General features: G+C 41.2%; 1 protein-coding gene across 4 annotated transcripts in view; it reads left to right on the forward strand.

The window, feature by feature from the left end:
• The window catches only part of PTPRR (protein tyrosine phosphatase receptor type R), a 154,497-nt gene that overhangs the window by 71,974 nt on the left and 59,012 nt on the right, over positions 1 to 23,511 (forward strand). For 3 of the 4 annotated variants that reach the window (XM_069773772.1, XM_069773774.1, XM_069773776.1), the window contains 4 exons: positions 3,347 to 3,460; positions 6,802 to 6,957; positions 14,670 to 14,780; positions 22,040 to 22,302. In XM_069773772.1, the coding sequence (XP_069629873.1) occupies positions 3,347 to 3,460; positions 6,802 to 6,957; positions 14,670 to 14,780; positions 22,040 to 22,302 (644 nt within the window). The remainder of the gene's footprint in view (positions 1 to 3,346; positions 3,461 to 6,801; positions 6,958 to 14,669; positions 14,781 to 22,039; positions 22,303 to 23,511) is intronic. The other variant, XM_069773773.1, reaches the window with a different exon arrangement.

The following is a 23,511-nucleotide window of genomic DNA, read 5'->3' on the forward strand; positions in this document are numbered from 1 at the left end:
ATGGACTAGAGTCAACACAGTATCTAGGCATGCCATCAGGATGGCATAATAATATTAAAATATTAAAATTTTAATAATGTTTTAGAAATTTTTGACTGTTAGGAATAGTTAGGACTTTATTTTTTCTTTCTCTTCTCTATCTTCCTTCTCTCTTTTTCTTTTGTTTTTTCTTTCTCTGACTAACTTTTCCCAACAAAAAATGTCATAGTTAAGAATTTGCAGAAAGGCAATTTTGTACCAGACCCTCAGGTCAGACTTAAATTTCAGTCACCTTCGGGAGGGCACATGCCAGAGTTGAGAATATAATGCCCCCAAGTGTTGCCTTCATCACAGACCTTGATAGTGTCAGTATGGGTTATCGTATGATAATATTCATGTAATTGAGGAGACCCATTGCCTTTTAGTGCTGAGGAGGCATAAATTAGCCTGGATCTTGTCAGAAGGAACTTGGGAAAAGAGTATAATCTTGCCCTGTTCCTATCATTTTCCATAAGCATCCGGAGTTGGCCACAGGATACTGACCTTGATGTGTCTCCAGTCTGGTCCACTCCTGCTTTATGCCTTTACGAATCCAGTACAAACAAGGGGGTAATAGAGAGCACAGAGCACGTTTGTTATGTTCTGCTCAGTCCAAAGCAGGTGCTCTCGGGGTCCCATCGAGCATTTCTATACATTGTCTTTCACTGATCGAGTTAGAAATCCTGTTCCTGAAGTGGCAGATTCTGTGTCGCTAACTTTGCTCTTGATAGGAAGAGGCAAATGCACTCTCTTGTGCTGCCTGATGTAGCAAAGTGGTGGCCTATGTGACGCTTAATTTTTACTATAATTGCCGATGAACTAAGCTTCACACTAACACCAGCACTTGAGCAGCATATCCCTTGAATGGACAGCAAGGCAAAGTTCTTATAAAAAATGTGAGCTTTTTCTTCCTCTGATATTTCTTGGGGTCTTTTGGATGAATAGTCACAAAACCCCCTTTATTGCTGGACAAGAAGCACCCTGAGGTGAAGCTTAGGGACAAATTTCTTCCCACCCACTTAGGAGGTTTCCTAAAAGGGTCCTGAAATCTCCAGCTGCAAAGCCAGGTAAGCTTTCTAAGCAGGCTGACGCCAGACTGACAGAGCGAGTGCTGTGGTCACCAGGCTTTCCCCAGAACCACCAAGGACAATATAGCTGTTACAGAGACACACACACACTGTGCAGCCTTTTATGATTATTTGTTATAGGACACAGTGGACCAAATTCAGACCTGGTAGAAGGAAATGTGACTTTCCTGAAGATAACGGAGTTTCACCATGTTTTATTGTCCCTGGATATGATGAACCACAATCCCAATATACTAAATCTATAAGAATTTACTACCTCCTCATAGGCTTTTTAAGATCTTCTGTTTCATCTGAAGCTAGATATTTTTCTGGCTGTTTCATCTCTGTGTCTTTATCAGTGAGCTCTTAACACACTATTTAACAACATCTCTATTAATGTGATCTGATCCCTGTCTCAAATACATTTAAGTGGATGTATTTTGATTTTATGCCTACTAATTTTGCTCAGTAACAACAGTTAGCATTATCCCCATAACTCAGGGTCACTGACTTAGACAAGTGGTTTCGCACTCTTTACACCATCCTTATGGATCTCTAGGGACCCTCATGACAGCCTTCCTATTTCAGCAACAACTCCCTTTCTCATTTACCCAGGATCCTCAGACAGGGTGTTGACTTGCAGTGTAGTGACGGCTTCGCAGCTCCTAACCAAGTCTCCTCCACCATGGCCGGAGTGAGCCAGTCTGGGGAACAGAAGAAATGGTGCTCAGATCTGTTAGATCTCCGTATGTCCCCTCTCAAGACATTTCTCTGTTTCAATGTCAAAGCCGGAAGAGTTTTGTAACCACTCAGGATGCCTGTCTAATTCAAGAAGAAGCAAAGAGAAGAAGATTTTGCATATTGAAAATGCCAGGATAGAAAGGGTAATTTAAATTGAAGAATCCTATAATACTTCCAGCTGAATTAAAGCTCAGCTGTGTGGTAAGAGCAGATCTCAGTTGATGCATCAAGACCTGACAATCCTATTAGTGTAAAAAAAACGAGAAAAAGGGGAAAAAAATTAAAAACACTCACAGCTGATGCAAAGATCAAATTGATAGTGGAAAAGGAAAGCAATTATTTTGTGGTTTTACATCATAACTTATAAATACTTACTGATAAATAAAGAACAACAGTCAAATTGTGTGATGCTGTTTTTTCTTTGAGAAAAAAGTTGCCTTTCTTTCTAGACCATAACCATATTCCCAGTGTGATATCTGACCCATGGATATTTAGTTCTCTTTATGCAGCTTTGGTTAGGAAGGAAGAATACTTACTTGGATCCTCAGAGCAGCAAGCTGGCCTATGGCTTTAAATAGGAAGTTTAAAATAAAAAGTCTTTTTCAGCCTAGGTCGACTGGCTCAGTCAGAACTTACTGACTTCCTAAGTCAGAAGTTGTCAGAAACGTTGGAAGCCTTCTGGGACCATCTAACACACTCCTCTTCCCTCTCTTCTCCACTACATACTGTCTGCAAAGGGGATATGGAAGCGAAGAAACGGACCCCAAAGTCCCACATGGAAGTATTGGTCACCAGGCATCACGTGAAGACCCCATATCTGGGTCTTCTTGGAAACAGAAGATTTGAACCTAAATTATTTCCTGGGTAAAATTCCACTGACTTCACAGGAAGGATTTGAACTTCAGGACACATTTAGATTTCACTATGATTCTAATACAGAGAAAGAAAATGCTTCAGTGATGTAGTTGGTCTCTGCTGAGAATTGTAGTGTTCTCTGACTCACATGAAGAAGTTTTAGGAAATTCAAGCATGTCGAATGTATCCAGAATGTTTCTTTTTTGATCTCAGAAACCGCTAATCAAAATTAAAATTGTATAATTTCACTATGTCTGACTCATTCTTCACCTGCAGGGAGAAATGCTAAGATAATATTCAAAGCAAATCTTCATTGTGTAAATCCAACATCTCATTCTTTAAAGGTGAATTGATGTTTAATGCTTGGCTTTCATTTTTAATGTAATAATTGTGTTATCTTGAACACTGTGACTTATCCAAGGAATTTAGCCAAAAACCTCTGGAACATATTTTGAACGTAGTTGAGGAAAGGTGGTACTTTGCTAACGAGCAGCATTTAAGATGCTTAAATTTTCCTTTGGATTTATTCTTTATTGTGATGCAAGTAGATTGCAGAGATTATCGTTCTGGGAAAAAAACAATTAGCGAAGAGTCCCAGAGATCAGTCATCTTGAGAACTGAACGTGTTAAGCAAGGAGTTCGTGTGAACTGGTTTTGTTTTTCAGACACTGCAAATGGATGTAAACAAGCTGAATATCACATTGCTTCGGATATTTCGCCAAGGAGTGGCAGCAGCACTGGGACTGTTACCTCAGCAAATTCATATCAACAGACTCATTGTAAGTACCAAGGGGCTGTGTGTAATAAAATGTACCTGGTTATTCTGAATTCTTGTAAATTTATTTTCCTGTCACTATGGAAAAGTGCAATAAAATAGAACAGAAAAATACTTTTTTCCAATTTTTTTTAATTGCATGACAGAAAAATAGATCTCCATTACAAAATGATTTAAATTTTCTTTTGAAAGGAAACCATTCTCAGTTACAGTCTAGAGAAAAATTAAGTCAGATAAATCTCTTTTGTGTCCTATTCATAAGCAGATTGCTTATCCCTTAGTTTTCATTCCAATGCAGTTCTACATCCCATTCATTAAGAAACACTTATTCATGTTTTGTTTCTCAAAGGTTGAATATGGCTCAAAAAATACCTATGATTCTGCCTTTCAAAGGTATCCTCACAATTTATACTCAGACTTCACATTAGTAAATTAAATGTCTTCTCACAATGTTAATATTCATGTTTTGCTATTCAGCTATAACAACCTATGCTCAGAAATGATCTTGTAGACTATGCTACCATATTTGCAAAAGACAACGACAAATTTGCTTCTAACAACAAAGACTTTTTAAAAGCAATTGTCATTGTATGGTTTTCTGTGTATGGTTAAGAGCATACATTCTTAACACTGTTGTCTTTTTATGACAGTTTTGCCATGAAGCAAAAAACCCCAACATTATGTGTGCATTCAATTCACACTGCCGAGGGAAGAAGAGTTATTTTATTTTATTCTACATGCAGGTTGAATATTAGGGAAGAAAATTGACAGGTTCAGCATAAAAGTATTTCCTGCCTTGATAGCTTGATAAGATTGTATACATCAAAAAGGATTATAAAACTCCTTCAAATAATGTCTCTGTGAGAAAGGATCACACAAGAAGTACAGCAGAAAAGATCAATAGGAATGCAATGCAGCCCTTTTCATGTTCTCCAGGGATGTCACTCATTTGTGACAAGTGATGCTAAATCTCCTTTGTCCCCTGCATTAACCAGAATGAAAGGTTGAAAGACATAGTCAGAGAAAAGCACAATTAAATGAGAAATGTTCCAGAGTTTGGGATGTGTATTTCAACATACTAAGTCACTCAGGAGCTTTCTTACTATGTTCTGTGGAAATTATGTAACTTAGCAGAAGAAATATGCTGTTTATTTTCCTCCTCGCTCCATAGCTTTTCCCTTTCTCCTCTCATTTGTGATCTAAGGGAAGAGGTAACGTCATTCTGCAGCTGCATATAGGTCAGAATGCAGTAAGTACTACTAATTAATTAGTCTTCTCAACATCTGTAAAAGTCTGCTATGAGTTAATATTCTAGTGACTTAAGAAAGAAAGGAAACGTTTGCCCTGTTTGCTCTAGAAATCACACACAGTCAAAATTCACAAGGAGGAAAAATATATCTTAGGAGACTTCGTTCCCAGTTTGCATCCTTCTAACATGAGACCGTTCCTCCCATGCAGAGTGCTGGCAAGCAGGCAGGGCACATCAAAATTCATCTCGCCTCATTTCAGCCTAGCCTAAGCTACTCCTCTAGGCTCCTGTAAAAGCAATAGAGAGAAGGGTAACTGGAGGAGGAGAGGCATTGAGATCCCAATTATTTTAGGATGGATTAAATCATTCTCTAGAGATGCCAGTCTCTCTCCGCTGACTTTGGAGGTGGTTTAAGATGACTGAAGTGAGGTAAGCTGACTCCCTCCCACCTGAGCCGCTCGTAGAAATGATCAGGAGCCCAGCAGCCAGGATGTGGTTGGGCAGAGGGAGAGCAGAGGACCAGCGAGCCCCTCACATATAACAACACGTAGTGTGCCAGGAAATACTAACTGGGCATTTCCAGTGTCTCCTTAACCTTTCTGGTAAATCCTCCTCCCATAAAGGCCTTTTAAGGGGCAGAGGAACTTCTAAACAGAGGAGGCACGAAACGCTGGGAATGCTGCGTCCCCACCAAGCCTTGCCTTGTGCCTGCCACCTACACCCAGAACCAGCCACCTACCCACGCCGGAGACCACGTAGGAGAGCAGCCTCAAATCAGCTTCTTCAGCTTGACAAAAGTCTTCACCTTGAATTGATGCTCCAGACCTGTAGGTCTGTGTTCACTGCTTACAGTCCCACTGAAAAATGCCCAGTCCCACCAATGTCCTTACCAATCTTATTGAGCAGATGGACCAGCGGCACACGTGAGAGCACAGAGGGCAGATTTAAGGTAAACACGTTTGAAAGTGCCCCTTTCTGTGCAGCTTTACTTCTGAATGTGAAACTGCATCGATTAAGAATAGCAAAAGATGTCGTTTTCTTCACTTCAGTAAAGATAATGATGCACATTCAAGGTGAGGGGCAGGAGGTGGGGGAAATCAGGATTATCCCAGCTTGAACTGATCTCTCCCATCCTGTAACGATGAATAGCAAATAACGAGACCGGTGAGGTTCTTGCCTGCTCAGGCAGCAATGCAGGTAGTAGCTCCACGCGTACCTTGCACGTGTGGAACCCCCCAGGTCTGGACTCGACACCACAGCCTCAGCTAAGGTGGCCGTAGCCCTGGGGAACCCGGGTTCCCACACCCTGTGTGGACACCAGCACTGTCTGGAGCACTGGTCTCAGGTGCTGGTCTAGTCTATCACAACCAGAGGAACCCTCTGGCAGTCTGTCCTTTTCCTGCCTTGCGACAGATTGAGCATCACTGACATTTCTAATACAGCACCCTTTGGGCTACCAGGAGTGCATCAAAGACACCAAGGCAGGAACTAATATAGGGGAGAGTAGGCATTCTCAGCTTACCCATTAAATGTAAACAAAACTTTTCTGGTCCTTTCATTTTGTTGTGCCATTTTAAGGAGTTGCACTGCAGTTGGCTAAAAGGACTTTATACTTCGTTGTGGTGTGTCTGCAATATGTTGACACGGGATTAGAAAGCAGTGCCAAAATACCACCGCATTATGCTAAGCATTCCTGTTTAAGGACCGCTTTCTAAAGCAGGGCTGCATTTCAGCTCAGATCAGGTGAACTGTCTACTAAAATCCTTGCTGGCACTTGCCCTTGTCCCCATCCCACGGCTCCTCTCCTCACCATGTACATTGACCTGTCTCGTTTGATGGTACTAGACTCAGGAAGAGGGTACCTTGCCAATAGTGAATGAGACAAAGCACACATGCCCACGTAGGGTATTTGCATTTTCTTGCACAGTCAGCTGGGATTTAAGGAGTCGGGGAATAGATATACTCTCCTCACAGAGCAGGTTGCAGCCTTTATATTCCATGCTTTTGGTTTTGGAATTATACTTACAGTCTATAGACAGCAGAGATTATCTAGTCTCAGACCCTTCCTATGATTCTGCATTTTTTTATTTTCCTAGGGGAAGAAGAACTGTGTGGAACTGTTTGTGTCCCCACTGAACAGAAAGCCAGGAATTTCTGAGGCGCTCCCATCTGAAGAAGTGCTGCGTTCCCTTAATATCAACATCTTGCATCAGAGTTTATCCCAGTTTGGAATAACGGAGGTCTCCCCTGAGGTTGGTTATCAATTTTCTAACCTGTAGTTTGTTACAGATTAGGCAGTTATTACATCCCTGGTAGTTTTGAGGCTGAGGTTCCCAAGCATGAGGCAGGAAATGTATAAGCTAAGATGGTATTACTGCTATAAGGCAATTATACAGCTAGCCCTGTTAAATTGCTTTAATAGTGCTTCATTAGGCTATTTAAACATTAATATCCAGGTTCTCATCACCCAGGTGGGCTACCATGGAAATCAGAGTTTAGATCCTAAGCATGCATCAGTCGCCACTTAAAGAAAGTGGGCCCAAGAACTTTTGGTCTGTTAGTGCGGGTCAGCAGGTATAACAATTTCAGTAGAGAGATAAATGAAATGCAGATGTCAGGTGTGAGCATTACTACCCGTGTAACTTCTGTCGGACATGATTTTGAAAAACTGAATTTGTACGTTGTACTCATGCTTCTCTTTATTCTCAGGAGAAGTGAGAGATTTAATTTGTTTAACCTGCTCCAAAAAGAGGGCAAAAATAAAACTTGTAGCTATTATTTGTATGACTACATCCATTTTGGGGTGGGGGGAATCTATTTCAAAGCAGAGACCACACTGCCATCTCCACAGTGTCCCACACATGACCAGTGAGATGGAAATCTAATTCTGGGCTGACTGCTTGAACTATGCACAGCTAATGAAAAAAAGCGAAGGCCTTTTGGAAAGGAAATCATTGAGCTCATAGACATGGTCACATAACATTGCATTTTATTTAGTGTCTTAGAAGCCCTTACCTACATATAAAGACCCTCAGAATTCAGTGTGAGGTCCAAATAACTTCAAACATGTTATCAAGAATTAGCATTTTCCATGGAAGCTCACATTTTGACAGAGGAGATGTCTATGTCCAAAAAAGTGGAAAAAAAGGAGAGGTTCTGATGAGCTGTGTTTCCCCCTATGGGTAAAGGCTTCCTTCTTTTTTTAACATCCAAACCTATGTTTGAGCCATTGCTGAGTTAGTACTGGCTGTTATGGTCACCTGTATTTCTACCGATTAGAAATGCTTTTGCTCATTTTAAGTATTCTAACTCTGTTTAAGAATCTGGAAGATGTCTTTGGTACAAAAAATGAAATATAAAAACAAGGCCAGTTTAATGCAATTTTACATGCTATACTACAGCAGCCTGCCACTATGAAAATGAGTGGATTTTCAGGTTTTAGCTTTTCTAATATGAAACAAAGCCAAGCAGTGCTGTCCAAACATGAAATCAGGTCTTTATATCACCCATCAGTGACCTGAGCTAAGCTTCCTTTAGGTCAGAATTTCCTTTGTTACTGAAGCATATGCGCCTGACGGTTGTGATAGATGCAATTATCTGTTCCAAGTACTTCAGTTGCAGATAATACTTCAGGTAGACATGGGACAAGAACATATATGAATAATAGATGAATGGAGAAATGTCATCAAGCTAGGAAGAGATGCTGGAAAAAACCACAGCACTGAACTCAAGATCTCATCTTAAGTTAGATACATTTCAATAATCTGGAGTGCTCAGATATTTGAATTTTCTCTCTGGAAAAAAAATGTAGACAAGCAGATGGAATCATTTAGAAAAGGACTATTAGAATGAAAGTTGTGCAGACTCTAACTCCTCCTAATACTGTTGGAGAAACAAGAGATTGTATTAATATTATAAAAGCTAAGGCCCTGATCCTGAAAAAAACCATGTAGCTTTACACTAATAGGTATTCCTTCTGGATCTCAGTAAATTGTTTACATGTTTAAGACTTCACAGAAAACAGCAGCTAAAAGACAACGTCATATAATCTTTACTTTCAGCTTACTCTCAGCTACTAACCAGTTATTTAATCCTTTCTCAACTTGCTTTAAGAACAAATCGTGCCAAACAAAGTAACAGCAAAGAAAATCAAAACAGGCAAACCTTTGAAGGAAGATATAGTTATACAAAGCTTTACATAGCTTTGACACATTATTTTACCTATTGCGTGTGTGTATTCCTGAGCTATCAATCCTAATTAAATCATGAGCTAATAAATTGTACACTCTTCCACCAAAAAGTCTGAATGTTTCACAACCAGTATTGTGTGTGCACTATCAGTGTATCTGCACAGAGAGGAAGCACTATCTGCATCTTTCTAGGTGGGTGGCTGACACAGAGGTGTTAGGGCTGGAATTTTTCTCCTTTTTTAGCTGCCTATTTCAGTATGAGTTGCCAAAGGCTTGAAAGTCTACTGGCTCTCTCTACAGTAAACAGGGAGAAAGAGATACGTTCAGCAGGCAGTTCATCCCATCTCTGAGATACCTCTCCTGAGACTGCTTGGTTGCCTCTTTCTAACAAGGCTTAGCTTAAACTAGACCCCTAGCTGTAGAGGGTTAATGGTGGGGCAGATTACTCTGTCCTGAGAAACTTTACCAAGATTATGTAGGAAAACCCAAGTGGAAAACTGAAGCTTTCTGCTTACCATCTCGGCCCATGGGGTACTACAGACAGCGAAAGTCTTAGTGGGTGTCGGTGACTGGAACTACATTTCCATTCATTCCAGTAATAATTTGCCAGTTCACATCTGCTGATGCATTAATCACGGATTGATCTATTTTCAGTTCAATTGCCTATCTCAAAATTCATATCCTAGTTTCTTATTCTGCACTAGCTGAAAAAACAGGTTCCCTGTATGCCTTTGCTGTAGGAACCACTAAAGTCCTTTGCTTCCTGGTGTAGAACGGGATATGTACCTCTGGGAATGTGAAGATTTAATTTAATGGAGTCAGTGCCTTTTCAGGCATCCAGGGCAATGGCAATACCTACCACATGTCCTTTCTCTTCCAGTGGCCTATTGCAGTTGCAGCATTTATTATGGTCTAAAGTTTGTGTCTGAAGTGGGACTGAGGATTGTGTTCTGCTCCATGGTGTGTATCAGGGCCAGGAGCAGCCTTCCCCAGAACAAACTACCAAATTGGTGGTGGGACTAAATTCAATGACTCAGGCAGTCCATTTATTATGGTGGGGGAATCCTGACTTCCTAATGTCTTTAAATTGTGCTCAGAGAAAAAAAGAAAATACTGCTGGATTTCAGAGCTTAGGAGAGTAGAAGAGAACATGAGGTGGTTTTGAATGACAAAAATAACTGAAGTTACTCTAAGTAAATTAAAGGTTACTGTCTTTTGAGAGATAAGCTAACTGCCAGCTGGGAAACGTGGCACTAAAGGAGAAATTTCCAGAGTTCATGCCAAAATTACGCCATCCCAAAATGTACCATTACAGCCTCCTTGCACAAGGCTTCTCTTGGTTGCCTTTGAAGTGTGTGATATTAACTTCTTAGAGAAGAAATCAAAGGAAGCAATCATGCACTTAAAGCATAAAGAAACCGTAAGTCATTGTAGGGACAAGTGATCAAAACCATTAGCTTAGAAACTGGGAACAAAGCAGAGCCCAAGGACGTGCTCCTGTGATCAGGCAAGGCAGATGTAGCGTTACACCTGCACAGTTGCACCCCGAGCACCCCAGCAGGGACCAGAGCCCTGCAGGGCGGCCAGCTTTGACATGAAATCACACCACTTTATCGCACCTGCGTGTAAGGTAGAGTCTTTGGGGAGGCTTGGTCCTGGGAGATGCTAAGTGGCTATTATCCAGTGTCCTGGGAGTCTGAGAGGTCACCCACGTTCCTGCATGTTTTCACTGGGGGTGGAAGTGATTTCTTGGCAGACTTTCCTAACCTGGCTTAGCTAACATAGTTAAAATAGCAGAAAAAAAACAAAGCAACTCAGCATGAACTTCGATGAACCCTTTTTCATCTCGAGTTCAATCCCCAGCGCTGTGTAAGCTTTCCTCTGCACTCAGAACTACAGCTTGCTGTGCTTTCATTAGTGTTTCAGCCCAAGGAACTAATTGGGGTTAACTGACCCAACTTGCAAATCCACCTATTTTCCAGTGAAGACTAACCTTTCCTGGCAGCTCCCGATACCTTGGCAGGATCTTTCAGTCACAGATTTTACAGTGACTTCTTCAGGTCAATGTCTCTCTTGGTATTATTGAAAGCTGGCTGCTTATTTTACTTGTTTGTAGAAATAATCCACTAGTTTTCCATAATAAGACCAGAAAGGCCAGAGAGGATTTTTAATGTCTTTTTTTTTAAAAGAAAGTTTATAAAAAATCATTTTTCTAAACACATTTGTTCCGGTTCAGAGCAAAGCAGATACCTGTGCCAACACTCTTTGGTAAGGTTAGCAATATCACGGGATTGTTAAGAATACATCGATTCTTCCCCACCTTGAATTATGCTGAACTTAAACTGTTTCAATTAACCTGCCTAATTCTGCCTGAATGACGTACCTGACTGTGGAGACTCCTTAGGGAATGGAGTCAAACACTGGGGGATGATGCTCTTGGTGATGTCCATGATGATGATGAGCCTTTCTCCCTGTAGCCAGGTTTGCTCTGGGACCTGAAAGTACCTGAGCTACTAGAACTCCCGTGCCGTCCCACCTGCTCTGGTATTCCCCTGCCTTTATCAGCTGTGGCTTTTTGCACCTTAGTTTGAGTTTATCTTCCTTCCCTCTGGTGGCAGTGCTACATTCCCACTCCTCAGAAACTATCCAAAAGTTTTAGTGGATTCTCAGGCAGGAGAAGGTTCCCAACTGAGTGAGAGAAATGCGGAGGAACATCAGTCAATTAAGATGCAGCACATCTCTGTGCAGGACACTCATTGCCCATGGTCGTGGACAGAAGTCCTCTCTTTTTTGCTTTTTCCCTAGCATTCGGCCATCCTGTGAGCTTGTTTCCTGGGCGTCAACAATTTGTAGTGAGCGTGGCAGTTGCCATCCCTCTTATCAGTTCTCCCAGACCAAGGAACAAAGTTCTGAATGAGCAGCACTGACGTTTCAGAAAGCAATTCCTTATCGTGGGCGTGGGATGACTCAGTTACTGTGGGTCACAGCCTCTTCTGTCATTAGGGAGCAGCTTAAGCAATGATTCTCCTGTCCTGCAGTTAGATCCGAGGGAGAGATTTCCTTGGTTAGGTGAAGGTACTACTAAAGTGTTTCAAAATGGGGTGTCAGATATGTTTAAATTGTGGCATACAATTTTTTTCCCCTTTTTACAGCATTTGTTGATATTCTTTGAACTTCATTTTTAGAAAGTCAAATCAGGGAAAGACGCATCCTGAACACATGTACCATTAGACAGACATCATGGAGATTAATTCTCTTAGACTCAGTTATGTATACAATGTCTATTATAAAATATTTTAAAAGTTTTGTGACACTAATGAATTACACTTAACTTAAGACTCGCACCCACTGAGTCAAAAATTCCTCTTAGATCTTCATTTACTTTTTAGCGTATTTGTCCTTTCAGCGAAGAGATACAAACCCCCCCATTTCCTCACAAAAGGTCAGCACGGCCGATTCTCCTTCAGCTCCTGCTTTTTATCTAGATTTCCTCCTGAGAGATCTGAAACACTGGAAAACCATCAGGTAACCCACCCAGGGTCAAACACTTAGTTCATAGCTAATGGGCCAGAGCTGCAGCTGCTGCTGTCGCCATGGGATTCCCATGGATCTCAACAGGAGCGGTCCTGAGCGCGGAGCAGCTGCAGATTCGGGCTCTGAGCCAGTACTGGGACCTGAGTCCTGCGCCGTGAGCACGGCAGAATAACCTCGCTGTGCTGAGGTAGCAGATTGCACGGAGAGCTGCAGCCCGTTAGAGTGGCAACACTGCTTGAATACGTCTAGGAACAATTTTTGCAGAAATATCTGGCAGGATTTCCAGCTTATCTTTGAAAGCCCCGTTTTTTAAGTTGCTCACTTAGCACCAGACTGACACTTATAAACCTTGTTAAACTGTCAATACCTGCAATACTTTTAAGCCCAGATCGTGAAATGCTGTGTGATTACACACACACATACAAATACACTAATTTTACAAGGTCTCTTTCTTTAGTTTAGAAGAAGGAGGTAAAGGATTTCCATTCTGGTCCCTAGAGCTATGACTTCCAAAGAAAACTCTTCTTTATTATGCTTTCAGTTCTAAAGCAGATAACTTGCATTTCTTTTAGCAAGCAAGTCTCTGTAAATTAACCATACTACCAAATCTTTCTCTAAATGTTCACGTTTTGTGGCAGTGTGAATTGTCTTGGATCTGCAGTGACTTGAATCTGCATTTTCCTGGCCCTTTTCAAAGCAAGCAGGGCACAAACCTGTGCTGAAAGGAGGACCATGAAAACTATGTTGGGATCCAGCATGGAGCAGGTTTTTGGCAGCTTGTCTTCTCTTCCCCAGGCCATGATCTCCTCCTCCTCAGCAAGCTTTTCCCCATGCATTCAACCTCATCAGGACTTTTTACGTTTGGGAGACTGATGGACACAAGGAGTTTGCTTGATGTATTAACTGTTCGAAAGAGCGGGCTAATGGGTGGCTAAGCAGACTTTGGAGCATGAAGTACCCATGTAAAGTGCTAGAGGGTCCCTGCAGTTACACAGGTCTGGTGAGCAGCCACTCATCTTTAAATGGAGGAACACTTTCCTCTGTGGAAAACTCCCAGTCCTCTTACACAGCGTCCCCAGAGAGGAAAAAAGGCCACCTTGAGATGGGAAGACAACTCACTAGTTAAATGAGAGATTTAATTAAAGCCATTAGGGAATTTCAGCAGAAGGGAAACACCAAGACCTTGAACATTTATGGTGGAAACCAGAATTTAAGAAAGTCATTTTTACTCAGTCTGGGTAAATACACAATTGAGAAAAGAAAAGCAAGTAGCTGAAAATTGGGAGAGCAACGTCTACTGACCTGCAGTCGCGGAAACACAAGATGACATACTTTATTCTAAATAATATATTCCAGTTAGACTGAGGGTACATGTACCCTGTTTCTACTACCAAATCTCTATTTGGAAACATAGTGAAATTCTGGTAATTTAATAGCCCAACCAAGTCCCCACGCTGCAATAAAGCCAAAAATAAATGCTTTTACAATTACTATTATTTCATAATCCCCAGGAGTTCCCCAGCAGTGCTGGAAATTTTAGTGTGCACAGCTGTTTTAGAAATGTACTATCAGCAGGAACCCAAAGATAATGAGATTACTTTAAGCATAATCAGAATTATAGATAGATGGGTAACGAGATTACTTTCAGCATAACCAGAACTTTTCACGTATGCACGTGTATGCGCGTGTGCGTACTCTAAAGGTGACGGTGCCAGGGCTTCCCGGCTCACAGAGGCAAACCGGCAAGTCACCTGCTCTTTGCTCCTGTGTCAAGTGTAAACAGTCCCGAGGCTGGTGCGTGGGTGCCGGGGACGGCGATAAGCGCTGGGAAGAAAGAGGCAGGGCGAGGGGTTCCCGCAGCCCACGCTGGAGCGCTGCCGCCCTTTCACCTGACGAGCCGGGGAGTTTCCAAGAACGAGCGCGGGTCTTGTTTGCTTTACCTTCAACCGCCCCGTGAGTCCTGCTGGAGGATTATCTCAGCGGCCACGGAGGAGGATTTGGATCATCTCGCGTGGCGTTAGGACCCCTGGGTCGCACACAGACAAACAGAGTGCAGGTGGGGTGCCTGGCCGAGGTGGGTAAGCGAACAGCAGCGTTCGAAGCGAGCGCCATATAGTGTGGGATGTGGGTTGTGACAAAGCTGAGGAGGGTGATTAATGCCTGATGAGAGCTATTTAGTCTGCGCACGCTACTGTGTAACTTTTTTTCTCTTCCTCTTTCTGTTTTATTGCTTAAAAAAGAAAAATGTTTTGCAAGGCCAGCATGAAGCTGACAAAATCTGGAGCAAAGAAGGATTTTATGCGGTTGTCATATTTCTCAGCATCTTTGTCATTCTAGTAACTTGTTTAATGGTAAGTTTCCTTTTTACCTGTTTTTGCTGTTCTTCACTTCATGCTTTTCTCAGTCTGAAGGATAGTCACACATTCTTTACATGACAGGTGTTTTCTCAAAGCTATTAAAGACTCAGCTACAAGGTAAGAGTTGGTCATTCTCATAATGCTGTGAAGCCAAACTTTGAAGAACCACATTTCTTGATATATTTTGAGTCCAGTTGAAGACTGTAACCAGGAGGAAGCTGAAGAAATAAATAATGGGCTCTTAAATCTGCAGAGTAACTGTATAGTGACTTGAGCGATGACTTCTCGACCTTCTTACTAAGGTCCCAAGATCCCTGAAGTCACGTTAGCTGCCCGTATTTCAGTTTTATTGGATAGTAAAAACAACACCATGCCGATACAATATTGTCAATGCACAGTTGTTAGAGTGGGTGTTGGTATTCACGTATCGAATATACAAATTTTAAACTGAAATAACTAGTAAGAACATAAAGGAGTAATCACATTTTTTAACAACTTTGCCATTCATGTAGTATGAGTTCGGTGGCCACAGAGTTCGGAGGGCATTAGACATACTTATAATATGCTGAATATGAGATGTACCAGGGTCACACAGAAGATGAACAACACTGCACCACCACTGACTTCCATAGCGTAATTTTTTGCATTTTTTCCAGTGTTGCATCTCACATGTTTTCCTTCTCTGAATTGTATATTTTTTCTGTGGTGCATAAATAGAACAGTTTACTGAATTCTATGACAATTCTCAGCATTTATGAACACGTAAGTATCTTGGAGTCTTTTGAGATATTTTGCTTTCAAACACATTGAATTTTCTTTAACTGAGATGGATTTCCCACTTACAACCTTAAGGTGGAAAGAATGTTTAAACTGAAGATATTAATAAACAATCATATTTATAACAAAATCTTATTTAAGATTTTGAAGTCTCCCTAAGATTTGAAAAGCACTTAATTTTCTCACAAAAATTGTTGCTTTATATGATTTCTACTTCCTAGTCATCTCCATTTCTCCATGCCATCTCACTCAAAAATAGGAGGGTAACTCTAGAAGTACTAACTTTTACTCAAACTTTTTACTTCAGAGAAGCAGACATTTTGGTCACTGCTGACTGTTTAACTGGAAGGGTATAGAAAATGCTGTCTGTCCTTGTCCTGGTATTACACTATATTTTCATTAATTATTTGGAATGCGTAGATGGTATTGGGAATTGTAGGCATTGTGGAGGACAGTATCAGAACTGAAAATATTCTTAAGATGCTGGAGAGAAAATGGGAAGTAACAATGCTGCTTTGCAGGGACAGGAGCTCTAATTGTGCAGCAATAAGATGTAGGAAATACGTGGCAAAGCAACAGTTCTGTAGGAAAGGTTCCAGCAGTACCACAGAGCACATATTGAATTAAATGAGTAACATCGCGTTGTTCCAAAAAATACACTTGCCCTGGGATGTAAAATGAGGATATGATCTCTAAGATCTGCATTCAGCTTGGCTCTGGTAATAATTTGGTTATGGTATCATGTCTTACTCATTGTCTGTGGTCTCTTTTGGGTACCACACTTGTGAAAAATATCAGGCAATTATAGTAGGGAGGAGATACAAGAGTGATCAGAGATACAGAAGACATGAAATAATTTGGTTTATTTATGACAGAGAAAAGGAGAGCAAGGAGAAACATGATAGTTCTCAAACATGGAAATATTTCAAAGGCTGTGGTAAGGAAGAAGATAACACTTTCTCCACTGGGGATAGGACAAGAAACGCATTTTTTGAAAGGGTGATTTGGCTGACTCATTAGAAAGAACTTTGTTATTGCATGGGTGACTAGACATCTGTCAGGAATAGTTTGGGTGTAGCTGATCTGGAGTTAGGGCAGAGGTAAATACTGGTAGAGTCCTCGAACTCCCTTCCGTATGGATTTACTATTATGCGGTGGTCTTTTCTACAGGCATTCCCCTTTTGGTCCCCTCCCAGGTCCATCCTGTACCTTTACTTGTGCTTTACGTGCGCAGGCTGTGTAAACGGACACTGCCTCAGATTTTGCCAGGACCGGCTCATACACGGAGTATGTGCAATCTATCAAGCTAACAAAGGGCTCACACTGGTTTTCATCCCACTTTATGTGTGTCAGAGCGGCAGATTTATGAGAAGTAGGAATTCAGTATTTCAGATTCAGCCATTGCAGCCTCTCAGACCATTCAGCTTCGGCGTTAGGGCTCGTCCTAAGGAGCTTTGGCTGTAGCAACCATGAGAGCCCCAAAAGGCAGCCTCTTTTTTAAAGGTCCAGGGTAGGCACCCGTTTGTCCATAGGTAGTTATTTGCGGTTTAGAGGGTCCAAAAGCAGAAAGCTTAGCCCTCATCTGTAGATGACTTGGAAGTGTCCTTTAAAGTGTGGAGCAGAAAGTACTTGAAGTGATGGTCATGATGATCAGCCGTGCTCAGTGTAAGGCAGCTGAACTGTCAGTGTTACTGCTTTGTTCTGTGTAGTTTCTAACAGAAATTGTAAAACGTGCAGCCTTGTCTCTTAATTGGGTTTTACAAATCATGATGCTTCCCTGCGCTGACAGCACACTGTGCATTAACAGCTTTTAGGCTTCTTCATGCTTCCTGGAATTTAACGAATATCTGGCCTCTATACATAAAAATCTACAGTGCAGAGTATTGCTAAACAGTGTAAGACAGCAGCACAGGCGCTAAATTCGGACTTGTAAATTGTACATCTGAGGTCATGTTAGGTATTTACTCAGCTAGTCCTTGTTGTCGTGGTATGGGGACCTCTTGCATCCCAGGAGCGATTCAAAGCCAACACAGAGCTCGTTGCTATCCTCATCACAGGCTGACCATGGGCTCACTTCCACTGGGAACACTGTACATCATTTATCAAGTTTGGCAAGCAAAGTGCTAAGTAAGAATAAATATTTTTAGCACTCCTTTGTGTAAAACAGGTCTCTATTTTTTATTTTACATAGATAGAGAAATGACTGAGCCATCACCAAATTTACTAAATAACACAATATTTGACAGTGGGTTAAATTATTTGCTATCATGTTTCTTACTAATTTTGCCTGGTTTAATAAACCAGTATGTTTGCATATCCTTTTTTTTTTTTAAATATGTATGTATAAGTATCTCTTGAGTCATCTGGAAGTATCACCTTCAGATTATGAAATATTTGTAGCTAGTTGTAGTCAGAGGGTTTCCTAAATGTTTTTCTTTTTCCCACTAAAAAAAAAAATCAAAAAGTAGGATTTTTTTGATTTAAAATAATTAAAGACATGAACTTGGAGCAACCTGACCTGTGAAAGATGTCCCTGCTTACAGCAGGGGGGTTGGACTTGGTGATCTTTAAAGGTCCTTTCCGACTCAAACTATACTATGAATCTATGATTCCATGAATTTTGCCTTGTCAACAGATTGTGAGGATCTAAATTTTTAATACTGTCTCCAGTGTTTTATGAGTTATGAACAGTTATTTGATGTTTTGTGGAGATAGTTACTTAAATATTTTTTCAGCTTCATGACTGAATTTTGGAATTTCTTTAACAAGAAGGATATTGAATAACAAAAAATGCATTCCAGCATTAAATTTTCACATGACCTATCTCTTGTTCTTAAACTTATGAATTTCAGGATTCATAAAGTGGTGCAGGACTTCTGAAAGCACTTTGATTATAGAATATGTCCAACTAACTAATATTGGCCTATCAACTTCAACTTCTGCCAGTTTAAAGATTTAAATCAAAATTAACAGTATGGATTTTTATCATACTGCAAGAGTGCTTAAGCCAACTTGAAATTAAGGGGCTTGTCTATAAACCAGCCCTAGATTGTCTGAATTCTTTTATTCTGCTTCTATAGAACTTTTTATAGTGCATTCAAATCATGGTATCCAAATGCCTCCCAGTAATGCATCAAACAACACGACTAACACCTGTCATATTTCTGTTCTTTCATCCCTTCCTCGGGGTTTGAGGGAAATTTTGTTAGCCAATTCTTCTCATGTATACACATGTATGATAGTTCTGCTCATGCAGAGATACACACACAGCCTCACACACATGTTGGTAAGTATTTGTTAGAGGGAACGCTTTTGATTAGAGTGAACTATCTTAATTTCCATGGTTTCTGGGAGATTTTACTATACAGTCCTGGGTGACCTAAATATCTCTAGGCAGATGAGGTTTCCTATCGCTGCTCCACATAACCATTGCCAAGATCTTTGTTCTGGAGACGCAGTTATCTCGTTGGGATTTCCTGTTGATCTCTGAAGATGAATAAAAGCAGTTTCCACTGGTATTTTGAATGGGTAGTGTCGTGGTTTAAGCCCAGCCAGGAACTAGGCACCACGCAGCGGCTCACTCACTCCCCGCAACCCACCCGAGTGGGGTGGGGAGAATTGGAAAAAAAGTAAAACTTGGGGGTTGAAATAAGAACGATTTAATAACTAAAGTAAAATAAAATTTAATACTGCTACTAATAAAATATAATAATAGTAAAGGAATATAATAAAATAAAATAAAGAAAGAAAGAAAGAAAGAACAAGAAAACCCCAAGTGATGCACAATGCAATTGTTCACCACCTGCTGACCGATGCCCGAGCAGTGATCAGCCCCTCCCAGCCAACTCCCCCCAGTTTATATACTGGGCATGACGTCCTATGGTATGGACTATCCCTTTGGCCAGTTGGGGTCAGCTCTCCTGGCCGTGCTCCCTCCCAGCTTCTTGTGCCCCTGCTCGCTGGCAGAGCATGGGAAACTGAAAAATCCTGAACTTAGGATAAGCGCTACTTAGCAACAACTACACCATCAGTGTGTTATCAACATTAGTCTCACACTAAATCCAAAACACACTGTACCAGCCACTAGGAAGAAAATTAACTCTATCCCAGCTGAACCCAGGACAGGTAGGTAGGAGGTACTGGCCAAGCTAGGGTGTAACATCTCAGCTTTCCTTTGCAGAAATCTAAGCAGAAGTATAAAGAGGTAATGTCATGCTGTCAGCACCCCGTCATTCTTGCATATAAGCTCAGTCAAAGAGGCCGAAGGAAGAGTTGTTTTCCTTTTGGACTGTGGCTTTGAACCCTAGGCTTAATATATGAAAATATTACAGGTGTCCCAACTTGTGTGTCCTGGAAAATAGTGCTTCATGTTGTTCAGTTGCTCCATGCCTCTTGATTATCCTCACAGTGAATCTTCTGGGGTATCAGTAAAACTTTTCCTAATTTAAGGGCTTCATATCTGTTTCCATCCATACTGACAGATGTGTTTAAACTGATTTGAAATATGAGTACAACTAAGTTGTTCCCTTTGCAGAACTTGGTGATTGGGTTGATCACTGTCTTTTTGGCCATTTCTGTTTGTTTGACTTTTACCTGGAATTCATTAAAAACATGATGGCCCTGACCACGCTTTCTGAGGAAAGTGTATTAGCTCTTAGATCAGTTGTGGTTCTTTAGCATTTTTTCAGCTTCTGCTGGTGCCAGGCTATCTTTTTTCCTAGGGTCTAATAATAGAGTATTAAAAAGGACATGAAATAATACTCGTCCAGGTTTTTGAAAGTCAAAAACATAATTCCCTGCGTCTCCAAGGGACAAAACTATGTCAAAATATATCAGTGACAAGAAGGTAAGGTTAACTCTGTCATGACAGTGAATGTCTGAGCTGTGTATCTGTGGGTTACCAGAAACAACTGAGACCAAAGCAATCACTGGAAGAAAAGAGGGTTAAAATATTTCAAGCCTCTGTTTTATCTTTACTGATACCTGTGTTCTTGCTTCACAGTAGGGCTGGTGTTTTTCTGCAGAATGATGGCAAAGAGCAGCTTATCTTACCCATGCAATTTAATTCTAAACTCTTGTGAATGAACAGATGGTTTACGTAGCTAAGTCTTGTTTAATGGGTGTATTGCTAATGACATTAGGTCAGTTCCCAGCTAAACCTCTAATGCTAATCCTTGAAAAAACAAACCCATCAGATATACCCAGTCTTCACTGGAAAGCTCGGGAGTGATAGACCTTTATGTGGTGCTAGCGGGGCAACGGCTGTCAAAGAGCTTCTGACCTGCAGGGGAAAAATGCTTTGGTCTAGGCTTTGTCTTTATGGCTTTGCAAACCAGGGTTCAATTCCAATGTTTTACAGCAACTGATAAAGCAGAGTAGAAGGTATAAGGGTGTCTGCAGACACTTTCAAAAAGCTGGGTACGTGCCTTTCACCCTCCTCCACACACAGTACTCACAATAGTAATTCTCCTAAGTTTCATAGGTTGTAAGGCACATTTTGAAAATGGCACGACTACGGCTCAGAAATTGTTTTTTGCGTTCCTTTCAAGAGAGATAAGGTGTGTTAAATAGGCATAACGCAGGTTCCTCTGGAGTGGCATTGCTGAGCACACGCTGCCCGTCAGCCCTCGCCAAGCCGGTGTACAGCAACGTCAGTGTGGAGTTCGGTGGAAGAGGATCAATATAACTTCTGAAAAGCTTTTGCTGCAGATACCTGACATCCAAGTTCGTAAGCAGTAGGTGGGCAGAGAATCCTGGCATTACAGTATGTTCAGACGCCAGTGTCTTGGTAATTGTAAAACACACTTTTCTGAACGGATGTTCTAAATAGCTTCATAGGCCGTGCATTGCATCAGATTTATTCCAGAACAGGTTATGTTTCTCTGAGGAAATTGAGGGATATCCTTATCCTCAGGAGTATTTCAGAGTAGTAGCAGCCTACCATTACAAAGGTGGCCTAGTAAAGTTACTCTGTTCAACCATTACCTCCATGCAAAATGAGTAAGGGCCTTTAAGAACATCTGCTCTAAAACAAATTGAGGCTGCTATAATTAGAGACATGTACCTGGATATATCATGAGCATCTATTTTATTTTGTGCCATTGTCTCTCTTGTGTTAAAATTCTTACGATTTTTTCTGCAATTACTCTATTTATCAGTATTTCCTTCTTCACAGTGTCTTTTGTAACTGTTTTCCATTCTATGTTATTTGCCCCTTTAATGATACAACTGATGGTTTTACAAATAATTACTGGCTCACAATGAGAACTGTTAAAATCCCTGCTGCCCACGTGTACACACTGTGGTTTATGTAATGGAAATATTTATCCCGTTGTGGGAAATGCCGAGTAACACAACTTGTGGCTTACCTTCTAGGAATGAAAGCCACGTATAGCAATCTTATCCAGCATTTGTGATACTTTCCTTGCCTTGTTTACCAGGGACTTGATATTGGGCTTTCCTCTTTATTTCTGTAGGTTCTGTACAGATTAAAGGAGAAGATCCAGTTGTCACTGAGACAAGAGAAGGAAAAGAAGCAGGAGATCCACCTCTCGCCCCTTCCCCTGCAGACATCTCAGTCCGAGTATAAGACCACCAACAGCATGGTCCAGCCTGAACAGGCTCCAAAGGTTGTCAGTGTTGTAGTGGACCCCCAAGGCCAGTGTGTTCCTGAGCTCAAACCTCCCCTGTGTGCCAGTCCGTCTCCTTTCAGAATGAAACCTGTGGGGCTCCAGGAAAGGTAGGATGGCGCCCGGCGCATTCAGCATTTATTCTGCTTTGTTATACTCACGCTGCATGATTTCATATGTGTCACTTCTGTCAATGAATGGGAGACTTTGCCATACAGACATCTGAGAAGTGGGATTTTGGTGTGTTAATATCTACCTCATGGGTATTCTCTCCTTTCCTTTTCTTTTCATATGAGCAAAGGTCCAGAAGTTTGGGCTGAGATTAACTGCAGTACTGGAATTCTTTTTGCTAAGTTGTTTCTTCCGCTTCCCAACAATTACTCCAAAGAAATAATTTTTCATTTTCCATTGATTTTTGCCTTTTTTGATCCTGGAGTTCCTGGCAGAGGGGAGAAGGGCTGGTTATGTTTTGTCAGCAAAGGACATTCTCATTGTCAGGGAGTCCACAGCACATGGGAAACTCAGAAGGAAGAAATATTTACACCAACTGACTGCATTTACCAATCTCATACCGTGTTTCCATTATCACCTTTAGATAATTTTTCTTCTTAAATCCAGCTTCCCATGATGATCGGGATACAGTCTAAGGTCTACAGGCTTTACAAAAAAAGAGAAATAAGTGATTAGTAATGAAACCGACCCTTGTTTGCAGCAACTCAGAAATATTTGGTCACCAAACCTTGCCACTCATTCTGCCTTTCAAAAACTGGGCCAGTGCTCTTTTTATAAAACTAGTTATTCTTCCCACAGGAGAATGCACACTGACATCTGTCTCTCCTCTGCTAGAAACCTATATAATTTTCTTGCCTGATGGCTGCAGGCCGCTTTCATAAAGCATCAGTGCTCTGAATAACTAACGTAGCATGCAGCCGTGCAACTGAACTCTTCTACCCCGGCACAGACGGTAAATGAAAGAACAGATGCCACACAGATATGATGGGGAAATCAGAATGAAAAGGAGACCAAATGGAGCCTCATCTGTGAGGACTCTCGGAGTTGAGCAGTAACCCTGATTCAGCTTGAACCGCGGGATTTCAATGACAGAGATTTTATCAATGGCTATATGAGCCACAGACAGAGCTAAGGGAGGGGGATTGATTCTTCCATGAGTAAAAGATGCTTTCAGCATCTTTTTTCAGCATCGTATGACAGGCAGAGCTGTCATAAAATAGGTGGTGGTATCACTGCAGCTAGAAAAATAAGGAATGGAGGAAACAAGTAAGTACGTTTTGATAGTTGCTCTCATTCCACAAGGCCCT

This window comes from Haliaeetus albicilla, chromosome 28 (genome assembly GCF_947461875.1).
Source record: "Haliaeetus albicilla chromosome 28, bHalAlb1.1, whole genome shotgun sequence".
NCBI classification, from domain to species: domain Eukaryota; kingdom Metazoa; phylum Chordata; class Aves; order Accipitriformes; family Accipitridae; genus Haliaeetus; species Haliaeetus albicilla.